Here is a 21,794-nt window from a genome sequence, read left to right as displayed (position 1 = left end):
CTTGTTATCGTCGTAGCCGTTTGTTATGGTTTCAATTTAGATGGCTCCCGGGTGATCAGTCCTGGGGTACCGTATCGAGGTTCCATTTAACGCATCGTGGAAGTTGTTGTGGTGTGATGTGTAGGTAAAAAAAAGAAAAGACAATAGAAGTAAAATTGGTAGAAATTACAAGTAAACATTAACCGATAATTAAACGAGTTTGTTACCATGGCGAATACAAAGGTAAGTGATTAAGTTCGCTAGATCGCCTGGCCGGCATGCTAGAGCTAGGGGTAAAACCTTCTCAGGTTACCAGCATTCCAGGTTCTCGGGACCTCCCTTCCATCGAGCTTCTCCAATTTGTAGGCGCCCTTGCCAATCACTTCTTTGACCCTGTAGGGGCCTTCCCAGTTCGCCGCCAGTTTGCCTTCTCCCTGGGTTGGTAGGCCGATATCATTGCGCCGTAGGACGAGGTCGTTTTGATCAAATTCTCTCTTGAGCACTCTGGTGTTGTAGCGCAGGGCCATTCTTTGCTTTAGTGATACTTCTGACAAATGGGCCTTCTCCCTGGTCTCATCTACTAGGTCATTCTCTACAGCTTCTTCCACCCCCTTGAGAAGTAACCGTGGGCTCGGCTCGCCGATCTCTACGGGTATCATTGCGTCTACCCCTATGTCAGGCGGAAAGGGGTTTCTCCCTTGAGATGACGACTTCCGGGATGCCGAACCGAGTTATCACCTGTCTCCACATGAACTTTCTACAATTGGACGAGGAGATAGTGGCCAGTAGCTCGGCTTCTATCCATTTGGTGTAATAGTCGATGGCAACTATGAGATACTTGACTTGCCCTGGACCAACCGGAAAAGGTCCCAAGAGGTCGACTCCCCACTGTGCGAAGGGCCGGGGGGACGTCATCAGGCTCAGTTTGGTGGCCGGTGCTCTGTGAAAGTTAGCGTTCTCTTGGCACTTAACGCATTTTTTTACGAACTCCTTGGAGTCCTCCATCATTGATGGCCAGTAATATCCAGCTCGGATGAGCTTCCTCGCTAGGGCTTTGCCCCCGATGTGGTGACCACAGCACCCCTCGTGGACTTCTCTGAGTACGTAGTCCGTCTGGTCGGGGTGTAGGCACTTCAGCAAGGGTTGGCTGAGTCCCTTTTTAAACATTTGGCCTTGTATGATCGTGTATTTGGCAGCCTCCCTTCTTAACGCTTTAGCTTCCTTCTCACCTACAGGGAGTTTGTCGTTCTGCAAGAAATCGATGATGGAGTCCATCCAGGAGGGGCTTATCTTGGTCAGGTGAAGGGCAACTACTGGTTCTTTTGTGATGCCTTGAATGAGGGACCGGTTGCTGGTTCCAGGTTTCGTGCTCGGTAGCTTGGATAGGAGATCTGCCCGTGTGTTCCTTTCCCTCGAAACGTGTTGGACCGCGACCTCCTCAAACTGTTTGCTTAGTTCTTTGTCCCTCTCCAAGTACTTCTGCAATAGCGAGTCTCTGGCTTGGTAGCTTCCATTTACTTGCGATGTAACGATCTGTGAGTCGCTGCATACTTCTAGCCTCGTAGCCCCGACTTCCCAGGCTAAGATCAAGCCGCCTAGAAGGGCTTCATATTCTTCTTGGTTGTTTGATACGGGAAACTCAAACTTGACCGATTGTTCGTAGATGACCCCGGTTAGGCTTTCTAAGATGATCCCGGCACCTCCAGACATCTGGTTGGAGGCTCCGTCTACATGGAGCTTCCACTGTGTGTCCGTGTCCTCGGTTGGGTCTCTGGTTACTTCCACCAGGAAGTCTGCCATCGCTTGCGCCTTAATTGCATGTCGAGGCTCATATCTCAAATCGTATTGGGATAGCTCGATGGCCCAGGTCATCATCCTTCCCGCTAGGTCAGGTTTCTGGAGCACTTGACGAATTCCATGGTCCGTTCTTACGACCACTTGGTGACCTTGGAAGTATTGTCGTAGTCTGCGGGAAGAGGTTAGGAGCGCTAGTGGTAGTATCTCCAACTTGCTGTACCTAAGTTCTGCTCCTTGTAGCGCTCTACTCGCAAAGTAAATTGGTTGTTGAACTTTCTCTTCTTCCCGCACCAAGACCCCTGCCAGCGCTTCCTCTGTTATAGCTAGGTACAGGTAGAGCGGTTCTCCGACCACGGACTTATCGAGCACAGGTAGTGTTGCAAGGATCTTTTTGAAATGGTTGAACGCTTCTTCGCATGTCGGGGTCCATTCAAATGCTATTCCCTTTCTCATTAGGTTGAAGAAAGGTATGGCCTTTGCTACCGACGCCCCGAGGAAGCGAGATAGCGCGGTGAGCCTTCCCGCCAGTCTCTGGACGTCTTTGACGCAGCCCGGGCTCTTCATTTGGAGTATTGCTTGGCATTTTTCAGGATTGGCTTCCACCCCCCTTTGGGTTATCATGAATCCTAGGAACTTCTCGGCCTCCATGGTAAAGGCGCACTTAAGAGGGTTGAGCCTCATGCCGTGTCGTCGGAGGGCCGGGAACACATTTTCCAGGTCGCTTAGAAGGTCTTTGGGTCAGGTGGTCTTGGCAAGGATGTCGTCCACATAGACTTCCACCGTTTTGCCAATGATGTTGCCGAATATCTTGTTCATCAACCTTTGGTATGTGGCCCCTGCGTTCTTCAGGCCAAAGGGCATTACCTTGTAGCAATAGATTCCTCCTGGTGTTATGAATGCCGTTTTTTCTTTGTCTGGCCGGTGTATCGGTATCTGATTGTAGCTGGAATAAGCATCCATAAAGTTCAGATACCGGTACCCCGCCGCCGCATCGACGAGTGCATCAATGTTGGGTAGGGGGTAGCAATCCTTGGGGCATACTTTGTTGAGACCGGAATAGTCCATGCACATCTGACAAACCCCAATTTGACGGTTTGTTTTGTATTAATTTTTGGGGATTTTATCACCTTTTACCCATATTTATTCAAGAAATAGCATGGTTTTGTATATTCTCCTTTAATTGTGCTTGAATGTGAAACATGCTTTTTAGGACTCAAAATAGCTAAATTTAATTCACCTTGATTCTATTAGATGCCTTGATATGTTTGTTAAGTGATTTAAGGTTTAGGAGGCAAAGATTGGATCAAGGGAATGAAGAAAGAAAGCATGAAAAGTTGGAGAACTCATGAAGAAATGGAAGAACCGGAAAGCTGTCAAGCCGACCTCTTCGCACTTAATCGGCCATAACTTGAGCTACAGAGGTCCAATTGATGCGGTTCCAGTTGGGTTGGAAAGCTAACATCCGGGGCTTCGAAACGATATAAGATTTGCCATAGTTGCTACACGTATGGTGGCGCGCACGCGCAAAGTACGCGCACGCGCCGTTGCTGCCACCTAGTTCACTTAAAGCAAAATGTGGCCAGCGATTTTAGAAGCCTTGTGGGCCCAATCCAACTCATTTCTAATGCTATTTAAGCCAAGGATTGAAAGGGAATCAACATACTTTTGAGACTTTTCATACTTTAGGTGTTAGTTACCAATTAGTTTAGTTTAGCTTAGTTTAGCTTTGTAATTAGTTTCTAGAGAGAGAAGCTCTCACTTCTCTCTAGAATTAGGATTAGGTTTAGTTCAATAATCTTAGATCTAGATTTTAATTCATGCTTTCATCTCCTTCTACCTCTCAATTCTTTGTTGTTACATTCATTCTTCTTCCATCCTTTTGTTATAATTTCCTTTATGTTGTTCTTGCATTTTGTTGTAGATCTACTTTTGTTCCTTCCTTTCTCTTTCAATTCAATTCAAGGTAAATCATAATAATTGTGTCCATTTGATTTGTTGTTGTTTAATTCCTTGCAAATTGAGTAGTGTAGATTTACTTTTCTTGCAATTTTACTATGCTTTCCTTTTATGCCTTCCAAGTGTTTGATGAAATGCTTGGTTGGATTTTAGAGTAGAATTTTATGTTCTTGGCTTGGAAAGGTAACTTAGGAACTCTTGAGTTACTAATGTCCAAGTAATTGATGATTGGGATCCATTAACTCTAGTTCTCACCAATTGAATTAGTGGAGAGTTAGGACTTATGGAGTAGGATTGATATAGCTTATTTGACTTTCCTTTACTACTAGTTAGAGGATGATTTAATGAGATTAATCCTTGCCAATTCTCATGTTGTGGTTAGTGATTAGGATAGAGGTCCTTGACCACCAACCCTTGCCAAGACCTTTTTAGCCATTAGTTTACTTTCTTACCATTTATCTTTCATGCTTCATATCAAAACCCCAAATATAACTCACAACCGATAACAAGACACTCCATTACAATTCCTAGGGAGAACGACCCGAGGTCCAATACTTCGGTTTATAAATTTAGGGGTTTGTTTTAGTGACAAACAACTTTTTGTATGAAAGGATTAGTGATTGGTTTAGAAACTATACTTGCAACGAGAATTCATTTGTGAATTCTAAACCGTCAAAAATCCATTCATCAACATCCTCCATTTCCCATTGTGTTTTCTTACCAGGACTACGTTCGACAGCCAGGTCGAGTAGTCAAATTCCTGGATAAATCCTGCCTCGAGGAGGCTGGCCGTCTGCTTGGCCACCTCTTCTGCCCTTTCCTGTGACATCTTCCTCCGCCTCCGGGCCACCGGTCTGGCTTCTGGCTTGACGGCCAAATGGTGCGACATGAGTTGGGGGTCTATCCCTAGCATATCGGCCGGTGTCCAGGCAAATAGGTCACCATTGGCCCTGATCATTTCCATTAGAGGTTCTTTCAGCTCGTGAGGGAGGTTTCTGTTCACGAAGGTGAACTTCTCCTCCGTGTTGCCGACTCTAAACTTTTCCAAGTTCCCTTCTGGTTCGGGTCTCGGCTTGTCGCTGACTCTGGCATCCAAGTCGGCGAGGAACACTCCTGATGCTTCTTTGGATTTCTTTCTTAACGAGAGACTGGCATTGTCGCAAGCGACTGCCATTTCCAAGTCTCCCCTTGCAAACCCTACTGATCCTTCTTCAGTTATGAACTTCATTATCAGCATCCTCGTGCTGATGACTGCCCCTAGGTCGTTGATGGTTTTCCTCCCTAGGATGATGTTGTAGGCCGTAGAGTCTCGTAGGATCACGAACTCTGCCATTACCATTTTTTTCCCTTGGCCTTGTCCTATGGAGGTCGGCAGGGAGATTATCCCGTCCGGCTTGATGAAGTGGTCGCCGAGTCCTACAACGCCGTGCTGGTGGGTCTTTAAGTCGGCGTCCCGTAGGCCCAAGGCGTCGAACACATTGCGAAATATGATGTTCGAATCTGCCCCTGTATCCACGAGGATCCGCTTGATGAGGCTGGTTCCCACTCTGGCCGTAATGATCGTGGGGGGCTTTCCGCAACCTCGTCAAACCATTGGTCCTCCGGGCCGAATGAAATGGGTGGAAGTTTCTTGGGGCTTCGTGTAGAGGATGTGGAAACCGCCAGGATTTTGGCATCTTTCTTATGTGCCGATTTTGACCTGGGCGCCGCGTTTCTTGCTGTTACTACGTTCACTATAGTAAGGCAATGGCCGTTGTCTTCCGGCTCTTGGCGTCGCTTTGCTGCCCGGGTCTTGTCTTCGCCCTCGTGGTCGCGATTCTGTCTCCTCGGCTCCCTAATGAGGTGGGAGAATTCGGCTAGCTTTCCATCCCTGATCGCTTGCTCCAGTGCGTCTTTCAGGTCGAAGCAGTCCTGTGTCTTGTGCCCATAGCCCTTGTGGTAATCACAGTAGAGGCTCATGTTCCCCCCTGTTCGTTCCTTCAGAGGTCGGGGCTTCGACAAGATCCCCTTCTCGGCTATTTATTGGTAAACTTCCATAATCGGCGCGGTGAGGGGAGTGTAATTAGTGAACTTCCCGACACGAGAAAATGGCCTGGGAGTCTTACTCGGACCGCCGTCCCTGGCATGTTCCTTTTGTCTTTCTCCGCTCCCGTGATGCCGGGTTTGATTGTAAGAGGGCTGCCGTTTGTTGGCAGCCACGACCTGACTGACTTCTTCATCGTTAATGTTCTCCCTGGCTACACATTGGATCTCCTGCATTGTCCACACCGGCTTCGTGGTGAGGTGCTTTCTGAAGTCCTCGTTTAGAAGTCCGTTCATCAGGCACAAGCTTGCAACCGAATCCGTCAGCCCGTCGATCTCCAAGCACTCATCGTTGAATCGGCCTAGGTATTTCCTGGTCGGCTCGCCGGATCTCTGGGTCACTCCAAGTAGATTGATTGGGTGCTTTGCCTTTGCGATTCTGGTTGTGAATTGGGCTAGGAAGGCACGGCTGATGTCCGAGAACCTGGTCACCGAGCCCTGCGGGAGGTTATTGAACCACCGTATTGCAGGTCCTGCTAAGGTGACCGGGAAAGCGCGGCACCTTACCTCGTCTCCCACTCCCTCCAGGTTCATTCTGGCTTCGAAAGCGGTAAGGTGCTTCTGCGGGTCTTGGGTTCCGTTGTATCTCATGTTCGTTGGCTTTTCAAAGTGTTTTGGCAGCTGGACCTCGAGGATGGAACGATGGAATGGGGTTGCGCCATTATCACTGGTCCCTGCGTTCTGGTTGTTCTTCCCTCGTTGTCCTCCCGACGAGTGTCCTCGCAGTTTCGCTCTGTGGTACGCCTGTCGTGCCTGGCGTATATGAGGGGGTCGTGGCGTCTTCTCGCGCGTCCACATTCCCTGGCGTTCTCGGGCTCAGATTGTGGGCTAGCTGTTCGTCGGGAGCGGCTTCTCGAGACGGAGCGGGAGTAGCTCGATTCGGGAGTTTGTTGATGATGTTCTCGGTCTGCCAGCCGGCGCTCTAGGTCTTGCATCCTGTGGCGTAGTTCTTGCATTATTCTGGCGCTGTTGTTGCCAGTTCCCCCGAAGGGGCGCCTTTCGGGAGATCGTGTGGTTCGTCTTGGAGGGGACCTCGTGCGTTGTCGGGGAGAAGCCGCAGAGGCTTCCCCTCTGCGCTCGGTCTCGCGGCCTGTTCCCCTTGGGCCCAGTACAACGTCCATTCAGGCGATTTATCCCCACAGACGGCTACAATGTTCGGTAGGTCGGGTACCGGACGGTTCAGGTTGGTACTTCGATTGATGAGAGGGGAATTGTCTGGTTCCGGATTGCTGGGTTGAAGGGGGTGCAGCCGACGTCCCGAGCTCTTTGTATGGAAAAAGGGGGGGTGTTACCTGCAAAGACGCTCCGACGCTCTAGTCAGTAAAGTGTGCAGGCGAAAAAGGGGTAAATGGTATGTGACGTACCTTGGGGGAAGGGTAGGACCTTCCCCATATATACCGTGTCAGAGGTGGGCCCATCAAGGACAGGTTCACCTTCCTCGATGCTTCCTTCACACAGTTGTAGCATAGCTGTCAGGGACGCGTGTCCGGGTCGGCGACTGAGCGCCTCGCTCCTGACCGTTCGGGTCGGGTGGTGCTCGGGTCGGACTGGCCCGCTAGTGGTTTGGGTCAGGCCGTAACAATATATATATATTTTTTTGTTGGCATTTGCTTTGCAAGTCGAGTTTAGAACTTGATTATATATCTATCTTTTAAAATTTTATTTATATATTTGTCTCTTGAATTTTCATATAAACTTTTTATCTAATCGCTTTTCGAGTGTAACGCGTTTTCAGTCTTATTTTATTCATCTTTTCTTTTAAAGCTTCTAGTTAAACTATTTTTCATATATATATATATATATATATATATATATATATTGTTTTAAAAATTATAACGCCTCATCTATGATCTACGTTTTTATCGTAAAACTGTGTGTAATAAAATATTACATTATATCCAACACTATACAAACGCATCCTTATTAATAGTTAATTCGTTTTATAGGCTTAGATCTGATACAAAATAATGTCAACGAACTATACATAAAATAATTTCTCATCTATTCAAACTTGACGGAAATTTTTATTATACTATTACTCAATTATTAAATACCACGAAAATGTACTTTTGTCTATTTATATAATTGGAAAATGCTAAGAATAATGTTTTTAGGAAAAAAAATAAAAAATTAATTAATATATATTAATTCAAATATAAAAAAATGCAATAATTTTATATGTCGTCCATATTCATTACGGATAAATAAGACTATTGAGAATAATTAAATAACAAAAAACTGATAAATGCTCCTTGGAGGGATAATACAAATTCCTTGCAACAAGTTTTTAACATAGGTGACGCACATGATGTACATCTCTTCTATTAAAAATACTAAAATCCGACTGCACCGGCGACCGTGACGAAAATTTGTTTTAACATTATTTTATCTGATCTAGAACTTTGTATTTTGGATATGGATCTCGGAAAAATATAAATTATATCTTCTGTCAATCCAGTCTATGCAAATAAAATTATTTTATCGCCAATAAGTAATAGCTCAAATGGCATAATCTCTCCATACTCAATTAAGAGGTTGCGAGTTCGAGTCTTATATTTTTAGTAAAAAAAATAAAAATAAAATCATTTTGCCGCCACCCCCAATTTTCAAAGCCCACGTGCTACGGCAGAATGCGGTTAAAATAAATTTAAAATATTTTTAATTAGTTTTTTTTATTATCAAATATTTTCGTTTATAAAATTTACCATTTATTATCCAATATCCAATGTCATGCAGGGCCATTTGTCAACAAAAAAAAGTAAGCCACAACGAGTGACGAGTCAATTCTGAAGTTACAAATTATCATAAATAAATAAAAAATATTATATTATTATATGTATATATTTCATAAATTTTTTTTATTTTTTTATTAATCACTTTTAATATTTAAAATAAAAGTTTTATATATATGCATAAAACATTACTCTAAATTTTAAATTTTATATGTAAGGTTGGCTACTGCACATTTTGTTTGTTACTGGACAGCAGTTTTATCTCTCAAGTCTTAATAGTTAATTTTTTCACACTCGTCGTATAGAATTTAAATTCTCTATATTTTAAATTCTAAATTTTATTTTAGAGAATAAAATATAATTTTTTATTATTTATTTTATAGATAGAATAAAAAAAATATAAAAAAAAATTTATTTAAGAGTGAAAGATTATATTTTATTATTTAAAATAAAATTTAAAATTTAAATAATTCAAATTCTGTCATATTTAAAATTAGTAAATACTATCATAAAAATTTTATAATTATTTTTAAATAAAAATGTATTTTTTTATTATTAAATAATAAATTATAAAATTTGATTTAATATACTATAAAAATATTATTTTTTTAAAGTGTGATCAAACAAATAAAATATACTTTTAATACAAAATCCTTTACAAAAAAAATATTTTTAGTGTCTTCATTTGAGTAAGTAACTTCAAAATTTAAGCACCTTATCTTTTTACTTCGTCAACAAGTATTTTGGTTCGTTTCATCATTAATAAAAAGATATTATACTAGAAAAATATTAAATGATTAACTTTTTATTTTTTTACGTTTAAATTGGTTAATTTTTTATTAAAAATATCATCCTTTCATATTTCCATTATATTGTTATTTGTAGTAACTTTTATTTGAGGAAATCTCAAGAATACCCATCAGTCACAGCAGATTAAAACCTTTAAAATATATATATATATATATATATATATATATATATATATATTAAATACTCCATATATATATGTATAAAATATGACTAAAACTAAAGTAATATTTTTTAAAAAGTATTTTGATTTAAAATACTCCATCTATATATTTGTGTGTTATTATTATATATATATATATATATATATATATATATATATATATATATATATATATATATATTATTTCATGTGCAAATGAAATTTCTTTGGCATACTAAATATTAAGATAGATGTATTTGGTTTATATTTTTTGTCATTATTATTAAACTATATATAATGACTTTTCAGTCTCAGATTGGCAGATTGAATAAATAATATGATCTATATATATTGAAACAGTATAATGTATAGATAACATTTTGTTAGATATTATACAATATATTTTTTTATATTATGTCAAAATATACATATTTTATGTTCACTTATATTAGTATTGGATATTTGATCTTTTATTAAAAAAAAAATAAACACGAACACGCATACACGATATTCATCCAATAATAATTTAATTAAACGATCTACTTTCAACAATTTCGAAAAAATGATACTTTATATGAACTTTTAATAAAAGTGATATTAGTCTTAGAATATTTCGGAATGAAAGAAAAAGTTGGAATTACACCCAAATTCAGAAATAATTGTGTCAATTTGGACTTTAGAGAGTCCTGTAGTACGTAGTACAGTTTGCATGTTGAAAAATCATTTTCCTTTGGGAGCAATAATTAGAACAAACACAGCAGTATTGTTATATTGAATTGTCATATTTTATTTTGTTTTGGGTGTCCATATTGAATTGAATTGTCTATGCAAACAGAGGGATGGGTCGAAGCCAACATCAATGGAATTTGTCCTTTATTTCTGATAACTTAGCCTAGTACAAATGCAGCTGTGATGAGAGACAACACACGCAGAGGCAATAACTTTGGTGATCGGTGCTTTAACTTCAATGTGGAGCCAAATTTGACTTGGCATGCGCAACATAATTTATAGAGAGTTAATTCTAATTATAATAGCAGCTGAAACTAGAGGGAGTTGTCGTTTTTATTACATGCTCGATTAATGTAGCTTTAATATTGATTGGGATTTCTTTGCATATATGTCCCACTTTTGAAGAGAAAGTGAACCGTAATACCCGCTGCTTACTCATCCTTATGCTTATGCTTCAACTATATATTTCAGTTAAAAATATGGACTATTTAGATAAATAGGTTTAAAATGTTTTTTTTTGTAATATTTAAATTTTAATATATATAATTAATTAAATTGTATTATTTTTATTAAAATTAGACTAAATAAATTAATATGATAAAAAAATAAATTAAATTTTAAATTGGTCTAAATTAATATTATTTTTTATAAAAAATTATTATAATATTATATATATTAGGAATATTTTAGTCATTTTCTATAATAAGAATATTGTAATAATTTTTTTATAAAAAATAATATTAATTTAGATAGGTTCAAAATTTGAATCACTATTTTTCGGTTAAATTAAATTGTCTGACCTAATTTTCACAAAAATAACACAATTTAGTCGATTATATATATTAAATTTTAATTATTAAAAGATATTTTTAAAACAGACGTTTTAGATGTATTTATCTGAATAGATCTAAAAAAAGGTGAAAACTCAGATGCAGTCTACTTTATGTGAAGTTGATAACTGAGAGTCGTTAGATAAAAATTTAGTCAAATAATTCAAATTATTTAAGGGCTCCCAACTATCAACTTCACGTGAAGTTGATTGCACTCGAGTTTTCATATTATTTATTCTTTAAAATTCAGTATTTGATCCATTTTTTTAATTCATTATTTTTAATTAATTTAAATATTTATTTTTATTTACCTATTATTCAAAAAATTATTTATTTTTTATTTGTTGGTTTTACTAGGTATACAATAATTTTTGTGAATAATGTGAATAATGAGCTCTACAAATGATTCAATAAAAAAAAAAATACTCCATCCCCCAAATTACCTCTTAAACCCTAACATTAGAATAACTATCTGTAAACCTAATGAATTAAATATTCAGCTATTGTTACCTATGCATGACTGAATCGAGAAGACAATTAAGAATCAACATAATTATCTGCATACCTATTGAATTGAATATCTAACATATATATTATTTACATTAAATAAAAAATATTTAAAAAGAGAAAAGCTATTTGTATACTAAAAGTAGTCACTAAAATTAACCACTAATGTATTTATATATAAATACATGTGTGGTTTAATTTATTTTTAATATATATTTATACTTTGATAATTGATTTTGATATAAACGAAGCATAACTCATTTAAAAAATATCTAATTGAACTAATTCCAATTAAACGCTCATGTTTGTTATTGCTTTCACGTAACTGGCAAGTTACGATATATTAATATGGCCGAAAAATAATTAATTTTTTTATAAAATATATTAAAATATACCTTAAATTATAGAGCAATACTAGGGGCCAAAACATTTGTGATTGGTAGCCATCAACTAGCCATCAATGATGATTTGATGGTGTGAGATTGGTGTGAAATATCATCCAATAGCTCACATTTTTCTGCTGGTTACATGTTGGCCAAAATGCAATAAAATTGCTGGCTCCTAAACTTTTCCTTAATATTTTTGCACTCTTGAGATCATGCACCACGAGCTTTAGCCTCTGAAGCGGCGCGAGAGTAAGTTCTGAATTGACGCAGCGACTCATAAGAGCTTCCAAACTCACACACTGCTTTCTCTGCACTCGCTTTCAGCTCGTTCACCTTTGCCCTCATTGCACCACCTTCTTCTTCCGCCATTACCCTTCTCACAACCCTCGCTATCTCATCCCTCCCAACCACGCCACCACCCTCCGCCTCACCCCTCGCCCTCACCGCCACCCCGAGCTCCTTCGACAACATGGCAGCGTTCATCTTCTGCTCCGAGTAGAGCGGCCAAGCCACCATTGCCACCCCACCAAAGATTGCCTCAAGCACAGAGTTCCAACCACAGTGCGTCACAAAACCACCCGTCGCAGCATGTCCCAGAATCTCCACCTGCGGGGCCCACATGGGAATCACCAATCCCAATTCCTTCGTCCTCTCCACGAACCCCTTCGGCAAGTACTCCGGCGACCCGTCCCCGCCAATTCCGACGTCGAAATATGCGCCGGAAGCATCGCCCTCAATGGGTGGCCGCACCACCCAAACAAACCTCTGCATGCTGAGCTCCAATCCCCACGCAAGCTCCCTAATCTGAGCCTCAGACATGGTCCCTCCGCTCCCGAACGACACGTAGATTACCGATTCCGTCGGTTGCCGGTCAAGCCACTGCATAACCTTGTTGTCCACGTGTACACTACCCGTGTCACGGTCCGCTAACGTCCTCACTAGAGGTCCAACCGGATAAACCGGTCCATTGGTGAACCTTCGCAAGATTCCAGAGTCCCCCAGCGCCTTCGTTGCTGAGGGCTCCAGATCTTGCCAAGTGTTGATCAGGATCCCATCAGAGCCATTTATTACCTTTGAAACCTTGGAGTATCCTTCATATATGGGCCCTAGGGGGTCCAAGAGAGCTTCGAGTGTGTCTTCGAATTGAATCGGTTCGCAACCAGGGATTGGAAGCGGTCCGCGGTTCTTGACATGAGTATTCTCCACCTGGTTGGGGTCCATAGCTGAAAGGTGTATGGTGAGAGCGGAGAACCAGGCGCTGGTGGTTAAGAAGACGAAGGGTTGCATGCCGAGGTCACGTGCCATGGGAATAGCTTCTGTACCGAACAGGTCAACGACAAGAAGAGAGGGAGGGTGCTTCATGGAGAGGATGAAAGAGCGGAGAGATGGTAAGGACTCGGTCATGGTTACGATGATTCTGTCATATAGGGAAGGGTCTGGTCCCAGTTTGGATGAAACATCTGGTTGCGGCAATTCCACCACGTTTGGGGCAGTTTCTAGATGTGAGGTTTGTTGGTGGATTTGGGAGCGAGCCGTTGCGAGATCGGTGGTGATGAGGAAGATGGTGACGTCGAAGGCGTGTTGTGTGAGGAGGCTCTTGCCAAGCTCCACCTCCGGGATGAGGTGGCCCATCCCTGGGCTGGTCAGAATGGCGGCGTGTGGCTTCTTGTCGTTGTTTGCTGTGGCCATGGCGGCTCTGCAGCTTCAGAGAGAGAGAGAGAGAGATATTTATGGAACGTGGATGAGAAAGAGGTATTCTGTCAAATAATAATAACGATAATAAAAAGCTTTTATAAATGTAATCAATATAGGTCATTTTAGGAAGATGCATATTATAAGGTGGTAGCCATATTGACTACAGTGCATGGACCATTCACCCATTGACATGCCGCAAAGGTTTCAATGTGCTCTTTAATTGGTTTGACTAAACAAAAATATTATTTTATACTAAAAATTATTTATTAAATATATATATATATATATATATATATATATATATATATATATATATATATATATAAACTGTTTTACATATTTTTAATATGTATAATGTATTGTATTTTATATATATTTTTAAAAATATTAGTACTTACCTAAATATTGTTAACAATGTAAATACTTTAAAATTTAAAAAATAAAAATGAGACAAATATTAATAGTAAACATGATATCGTTTACATGAAATATTCTTAGCACATAAATTTGTTTAATTGTCGTAAAAATAATAAGGAGGTGTGTTTATCTTAAGTTTAGCAACAAAAAGATCCATAATTACTTAGGCTCCTCTATACAAATTTTCTATTTGTTAATAGCCTAATTTTTATTTAATATAAGTTTCATTTTTTGGTGAACCATTTTCATAAGTATTATCGATTGCTAATTTTCTAATTAACGTCTTTATACCTTTCTTAATAAAATCTTTTTCTTCTTCTTTCAAAAATAAAAGAACACTTTGCAAGGTGTTTTTTCCGGTTTTTGGTTTTCCCTATTTGGGTCTGAGTATAGCCCGTGTTATCAGTTAGTGTTAAGATAGTTGCAAAAAGGCTCCGAGTCTTGACTAGTAATAAGCAGATATGTGTTATCCGAAAATAATAACGATACAGTGACAATTCTCCATTTTAGGCCCAAATTTCAGTGGATTCTTTCCAGAAACATCTTTGTTAATTGGATGTCTATATTAAGGAGAAAAAAACCGTTTTTATCAAAATGCAAATTCTCCATTTAGCCCCAAATTTAGCTAAGTTTGATATTAAACACATTAGTAATGAGTAATGACTCATGCCTGATCATGCCTCTATTTTCAGGCATCCAATTCTAATTTTGGGAGCCTATATCATGCGTGATGCCGTTGGAGTGAGAATCAGAGATTGAATATCGGCAATTTGGAGAACATGCCCAATGCATGCGTATCAAGATTCGACATTCAGCAGCTGGAAAGAGCAAAATCTTAGTGCACTGCCATGTTGCATTGTAGTTGTTGCCTATTGTAATAGTGTGCGTCTTTAACTAACTTGCCCAGGCAAAATCTGCAGCAGCAACTATGGGAGGTGGCTGAGAAGCTCCAGCAGCAGGTGTGGTGAGGGGAGGCTGTGAAGATGCAACAGCAGTGGTTGGTGTCGGCTAACAAGGCTCCAGCAGCAGCCCTTTCTTGATCCCTGTCTCTCCCAAATCTAAGGTTATTTTCATCAAATATGTTCACATTTACATCAGCAGCACCTGTAAATTTATAAAAGCAGCATTATCTCCATTTACAGCAGTAGATCCACCTCCATTGTCTCCATTTGCAGCAGCAAATCCACTATTATCAAATTTATCCTCCTCACTAGATGATTCTGATTCACCTTCAACTTCTACTTCTATCAGACCACTAGCTTCAATAGGCACATAATCCTCATCATTTGAGGTTATCTCAACACTATTACTTTTTTTACATCCATCAACAACATATATCGAACAATGCTTAACAGTTTGTGACACTAATAATCTACCCATTCTCATGGCATCTCTATCACTTATCATCAATTCTCTAAGATCCTCAGTTGATAGCCTGGTTCACAGTATCAAATCTTAGCATAACCTTTGTACCCTAACCTCTTTAATTCACTAACTATTTCTTACAAACTCCATTCATCAAGCTCAAAGTGCAAGTTTTCCAACACCCTCCCCCCAAAATATTCTAAACCGTGCCTTGTATCATGAAAATTTCCACCGTGATATAGGTCTATGGTAAAATCAGAATCTCCATCACTACACCAAAAAGAAAGAAAAAAAAAAAAACCAAATAAATGCCTTTTTACAGGTAAAAAGCCCCCATTGTTGGAGTCATTTTTAGTAACATATTCATCCTATCACTACAAGAACAATGAGGAGAAGATAGCACAGTACGTACCTTCGAGCAGCAACGACTAGGTACCTCCGACAACACAGTGCCTTTGACAGCAGAGAATGCGCTTCAACGAGGTGAGTGGCGAGGTGATCGACGGAGGCCTAGGTCAGTTGAAACCCCAGCAGACCTCAACAAAAAACGAAAAGGGTTTGGACTTTCTGAGAGTGAGGAAAAAACAAAGATGTTTTTGGAATTAATCTCGCCAAGTAACCAATAAAAATTTAATCAACAAATATTTTTAAATTATATTTTATATTAATTATTTATTATTAATTAATAATTATTTAATTTTTATTTTTAAAAATATAAAATTAATAATTATTAATTATAATAATTTAAAATTAGTTGATTAAAAATTATTTATTTTATATTTTTTTAAATTTAAAAAATATTGAAATGTCTTTAATTAGATCTTGTATCTTTAATTTTAAAATTTTTTTTAACATAAAATTCTATTGTTTTAAATATTTTTGTAATGGTAAGAATTAAATTGAAAAAAATTAAATGATATAGAGATCCGACTAACAAAAAAGAAATATAAAAACTTAATTAAAATTTCGATAAAATTATAAAAATTTGTAAAACAATTAAATTAAATATTATTTTATACTTAAAATTATTTATTAAATTAATTATTATATATTTATATATATTTAGGGTATCCGTATTTTTATATATATTATTTTATACGTTTTTAATATGTACTCTATATTAATACTGTTTTTAATATTTGTTCCATTTATATATCTGTATAAATTAATCATTATATATACTGTATACTTATTTTATAAAATACTAATACTTACCTAAATATTGTTAATAGCCTGTTTTTTTTTAACGTAAGTTTTATTTTTTGGCGAACCTTTTTCATAAGTAATATCTAATTTCTAATTTTCTAATTAACATCTTTATACTTTTCTTAATAATATCTTTTTATTAATAAAATATTTTTCTGCTTCTTCTTTTTTAAAAACTTTGCAATTTTTTTTTCTATTTGCGTCCGAGCGTAGGACGTAATATCAGTTTGAGTGTTAAGGTAGTTGCGAGAAAAGTTCGAGTCTTGACTAGTCATAAGCAGAGTTGTCCCTTTTTATCTTTTTGGACATTAAGCAGAATTGTCTTATCTGAAAATAATAACGGTCTACTGACACAATTCTCTATTTTAGGCCCATATTTCAATGGATGTCTCTCCAGAAACAACTTTGTTAACTGGATGTCTAAATGGATATTTTTCCAGATTAAGAGGGGAAATAAACAATTGTTTGTCAAGATGCAATTCTCCAGTTTAGGCCCAAACACCACTCACACACACTAACCTAACCACCGCATGCCACAGCCACACAGTGCACTGCCATGTTGCATTGTAGTTGTTACCTATTGTAATAATGGGCTTCATTAGTTAACTTGCCTAGACAAAACAAACCCCCTCCCAAGAAAAAAAAGAAAAATGATTCATGCATTGTGCTTTATTATTAATGATGAGTTACAGTATAACTGTATTTTTAAAGAAGTTAATTAGAAAGTCAGTATTTTTCAACTAATATTAACTATTAAAATTATTTTTTATTTTAAATTTTAAATCAACTAATTTTTTAAAATAAATTTTTATTTTAGATTTTAAATCCTAACTTTTAAATTCTAAATGTTAAATTATAATTCTAAATTTTATTAAAATATAAGAATTGAAAAATAATTAAAAATTTAATTTTTTATACCTATTATACTTATGTACGTCACAAAAAAAAAAAAAAAGCCAGGATCTAATTTTTTTGAGAAAATTCGATGGGTTGATTTTTTTTATATAAAAAGAAATGTGGAGTTTAATGTTGAAATAGATGTGTATAAATAATTACATTAATATGATATCAGTACAAAATGTAGGTAGCGATTTGCTTTCTTCGATTTTTTAAATTTGAATCCTGCAAAATACAGGTTATGTTTGGTGTTTAAATATTTTTATAAATGGACAACTTGCAAAACGCAGGTTGCATTCTACTAATGTACTTTTTTTTTTTTGAAACCACAAAACGTAGGTTGTGTTTTATATTTTTTTAATTTTTTTTAAAGCAGCAGTTTGTATTTTGTTTTAAAAAAAATATTTTAATTGAGAGTCTTGCCTATAAATACCATTGTCAATTCCTCTATCTTTCATACCTCAGTCTCATCCTGCTATCTTTCATACTTGTGAGTTTTTTTGGCAATTAGTAATGTCAAAAAAGTTGGGTGATGTGAAGTTGAAATTATGGAAAGTATTGTAAATTTACGGGTATATTATGACGGTGAGATTATATCAAACACACACGAAGGAGTGATTTTTGTTTGTGAATGTCCGTTTTCCTTTGCTATTCCATGCACCATGAGTTTTGTAGAGTTGCAAAATAATTTGTGAGAACGTACAAAGTCACATTTCAAAAAGGGTGAGCAACATTTTATACAAGAATCTTGTACAAGTATTTGGTGGGCTGATACAGTTTCAAATAATGTCCATCACTGATGACGCATGTATGTAGCAGATGTTCTATACTTATCAACAAACCTGATTTCACGTACCAATGATAGAGTTGTACAACATATGGAATTGAATGTGATTGGCAAGGAGGTGAATATGGATGAGCTCAGGGATATAGATTGGGAAGAATATAACAACAACAGTGAATAGGAGTTCGAATCCAACTACGAAATCAATGACGAAAACGACGACGGAGATGAAGTAGGCAATCCGGCGGTGCAAAATGAAGCAGATGCACTTATAAACCAGCACCCCTTTGGTATTTCGTCTTTTATGTGAACTCTAGATCTCGTAGCCATACATGCCCCAGAATTTTTTGAGTATGCGAATATGGGTATGTTATGTTTATTAATTAAAGTTACCACTACCTTTTCTTTATTTAGCATTGACAAACTAACGGTGGTTCGCATTTCGTAGGTGAAGACAATGTTGCGGAGAAAAATGGTGAACTTAGTATCGGAATGAAATTTGGTTCTAGAGAGTTGGTGATCTCTGCAATCAAAATCTACATTATCTTTAGAGGAGTTGATTACACTGTGTATGAGTCGGAGCCGCAGACATTCTATGAGAAATACAAGGGGTATGGTACAAAGTACGATTGGCTTATTCGAGCTAGCTTGATTTAAAAGAAAGGTTGTTGGAAGATCAGAAGATACAATGGCTAACACACGTGCACTATGGGAACGATTTCACATGATCATGCTAAGTTGGACTCAGATACGATTGCATATACTATTAGGCCGTTGGTTGAAGCAAACCCATCGCTAAAAGCAAACTCTATTATTGCAGAAGTTTAATCCAGGTTTAACTACACTGTAAGTTACCGCAAGACTTGGTTAGCAAAGAAGAAATCTGTCACAAAATTTTTTGATGATTGGAAAGTTTCTTACCAGACTCTGCCAGTGTGGTTAAAAGCAATGGGTGCGAAGATGCCAAGATCTCGTGTTGAAATAAAAACTCTTCCTATTTATCATGAGAGCGATGACTGGTGTAAGAGTTCTCCATCGGGTATTTTGGAGCTTCTATTCGTGTGTTACAACATTTAGACACTGCAAGACATTGGTGCAGGTTGATGGCATACACCTTTCGAAAAATATAAAGGTGCACTTTTAGTTGCGGTTGTTGGAATAAATTAATTTTAATAACCCAGATCATCCATATTGAATCACAAAAAATATAACATAATGTGGAAGCGTACCTTTACTCATAAAAGTCAGAAATTGATGAAATGATTTGGATCTTGTGGTTCTTTCGATCTTCCTCAACCAAAATCTTCTGTATTCCTAGGAGGCTGAATCGTAACTCTTTTGATGGGGAAAGAGCAACAAAGGCGGCTTTGGTATATTGGGGACCGAAACCCTGAAGGTCTATTTATATTTGAGCATGGCACCCATTAAACCCTAAAACCCAAATAAAATAGTATCTAAAGCCCAAAAGATAATATATCTAAAATCCAAAAAGATAATCATCTAAGGAACAAAAGATAATATCCGATTTTATTCTCATATAATTCCAAATCAAAAGTAATAATGACTTATTCAATTAGCATTTAAAACAATAAATGAGATCATCATTATATAAGTAATTTAATTTGAAATAGCATAATTTGTGATTATAATTAATATATGTATTGCCCACAAATAAGTTAGGAAATGAAATAATTTCTTAACAATCTCCCACTTGGGCTATACATATATTATTTCTTGACATAATTACATCTTTATAAACTTTATGCGCGCATTTGAATGCTATTTCTCTCATTACTTTAACAATCTAGTACGCCTCATACATTAGATATGGAACTACCGCAGCTTTTATCACATTAAATGCCGTGACTAAACCACGCCAATCACCATCCTAATATACTCAACGACATAGATCAAATTTGGATGAGTAATATGGAAATTACATGCCAAGTGATCTCATGCATGTCTATTTCCAGCTGATCCAACTTTATTGAGATCAAACACAATACAAATATTGCAAAATGAATATTTTACATAACATGAAATAAACCATCAACTTAATTCTGCATAAAAAATAACTCAATATCTGTCATAGGATATATAGCATAAACTCCCACTAAACCAAGACATCACAACTATTGATACCCATCCGAGCAGTGTGCTCATGAAAGACTTTAGGGATCAATCCCTTGGTTAATGGGTCTGCTAGCATATACTCTGTTCCTATATGTTCTATGGAAATCTGTTTTTCTTGAATTTTCTCCTTAACAACTAAGAACTTGATGTCTATATGCTTCGATTTTGTCAAGCTCTTATTGTTGTTGGAGTATAATACTGCTGACTTGTTATCACAGAATATCTTTAATGGCTTTTCAATGTCATCTACTATATGAAGCTCAGTGACAAAGTTTCGCAATCATATGCCATGTTTGGATGCCTCAAAGCAAGCAACATATTCTGCCTCCATTGTTGAGGAAGCTACAAGAGTCTATTTGTTAGACTTCCATGCAATAGCTCCTCCAGCCAAAGTGAAGATACAGCCTGAAGTAGAGTGTCTACTATCTTGGCATCCCGAAAATCGGAATCAGAATACCCAATGATCTCCAAATTTTCTGATCTCCGATAAGTGAGCATGTAATCCTTTGTTCTCTTCAGATAACGCATTACACATTTAACAGCTATCCAATGATCCATGCCCGGATTGCTCAAGTATCTACCCAACACTCCCACTATAAATGATATATCAGGACGTGTGCAGACTTGAGCATACATTAAACTCCCTAGTGCTGATGCATAAGGCTTATCATGCATTGCTGTCCTCTCAAGATCATTTTTAGGGCATTGTTTGAGACTGAACTTGTCTCCTTTAGCTACGGGTGTGTCCATTGGTCTACAATTTTCCATGCCATATCTACTTAAAATCTTTTCGATATAGTTCTTTTGTGATAATCCAAGAATACCTTGAGAACGATCTCTTAGTATCTCGATTCCTAATACAAAAGAGGCATCACCAAGATCTTTCATTTCGAATTTGTTCGATAAAAATTTTTTAGTTTCATGCAACAAGCCTATATCGTTGCTGGCAAGTAGAATGTCATCAACATATAAGACCAAAAAGATAAATTTACTCCCACTGACCTTGCGGTAAATACATTCATCTATGATATTCACCTCAAAACCGTAGGAGGTAATGACTTGATGAAACTTGTGATACCATTGACGGGAAACTTGTTTGAGACCATAGATGGATTTTTTTAACTTACAAACCATAGATTTTGAATCATCTGATACAAAATTTTCTGGTTGTATCATATACATCGTTTTATCAATGTCACCATTGAGAAACGCTGTCTTTACATCCATCTGATGTAGCTCCAAGTCAAAATGAGCTACTAGTGCCATTATGGTTCTAAAAGAGTCTTTGGATGATACTGGAGAGAAAGTCTCTTTATAGTCTATGCCTTCTTTTTGAGTAAAGCCTTTAGT

The 21,794-nt window shown here is 37.4% G+C and overlaps 2 protein-coding genes and 1 long non-coding RNA gene across 3 annotated transcripts; all 3 read right to left on the bottom strand.

Annotated features, from left to right (window-relative positions):
• Positions 1-654: 654 nt before the first annotated feature.
• Positions 655-5,071, bottom strand: LOC140179099 (uncharacterized). Its single transcript, XM_072217714.1, has 4 exons — positions 4,454-5,071; positions 2,641-2,847; positions 1,084-2,334; positions 655-867 (listed from the first exon to the last, which is right to left on the bottom strand). The coding sequence occupies exons 1-4, from the start codon at positions 5,069-5,071 to the stop codon at positions 655-657; spliced, it is 2,289 nt and encodes a 762-aa protein (XP_072073815.1).
• A 6,839-nt stretch (positions 5,072-11,910) lies between these two features.
• On the bottom strand, positions 11,911-13,771 carry LOC112749019 (UDP-glycosyltransferase 72E1). Its single transcript, XM_025797278.3, has one exon. It carries the CDS (start codon positions 13,634-13,636, stop codon positions 12,158-12,160), a length of 1,479 nt encoding a protein of 492 aa, XP_025653063.1. The 5' UTR covers positions 13,637-13,771; the 3' UTR covers positions 11,911-12,157.
• A 729-nt stretch (positions 13,772-14,500) lies between these two features.
• LOC112749020 (uncharacterized) lies at positions 14,501-15,997 on the bottom strand. The gene is made up of 2 exons (XR_003175065.2): positions 15,837-15,997; positions 14,501-15,694 (listed from the first exon to the last, which is right to left on the bottom strand). It is a non-coding gene; the product is annotated as an uncharacterized lncRNA (long non-coding RNA).
• Positions 15,998-21,794: the final 5,797 nt, after the last annotated feature.

This window comes from Arachis hypogaea, chromosome 15 (genome assembly GCF_003086295.3).
Source record: "Arachis hypogaea cultivar Tifrunner chromosome 15, arahy.Tifrunner.gnm2.J5K5, whole genome shotgun sequence".
Classification (NCBI taxonomy): Eukaryota; Viridiplantae; Streptophyta; class Magnoliopsida; order Fabales; family Fabaceae; genus Arachis; species Arachis hypogaea.
The sequence above is the reverse complement of the archived record's forward strand: the minus strand, read 5'-3'. Positions and strand labels throughout refer to the sequence as shown.

Coding starts and splice junctions, on each gene's coding strand:
- LOC112749019 (XM_025797278.3), bottom strand. CDS start 13,636: ATGGCCACAGCAAACAACGACAAGAAGCCACACGCCGCCATTCTGACC.
- LOC140179099 (XM_072217714.1), bottom strand. CDS start 5,071: ATGGTAATGGCAGAGTTCGTGATCCTACGAGACTCTACGGCCTACAAC. Junction 2,848..4,453: donor GGCTGTCGAACGTAGTCCTG/GTAAGAAAACAC, acceptor GGGGTTTGTCAG/ATGTGCATGGACTATTCCGG. Junction 2,335..2,640: donor GAGGAATCTATTGCTACAAG/GTAATGCCCTTT, acceptor CTCCAAATGAAG/AGCCCGGGCTGCGTCAAAGA.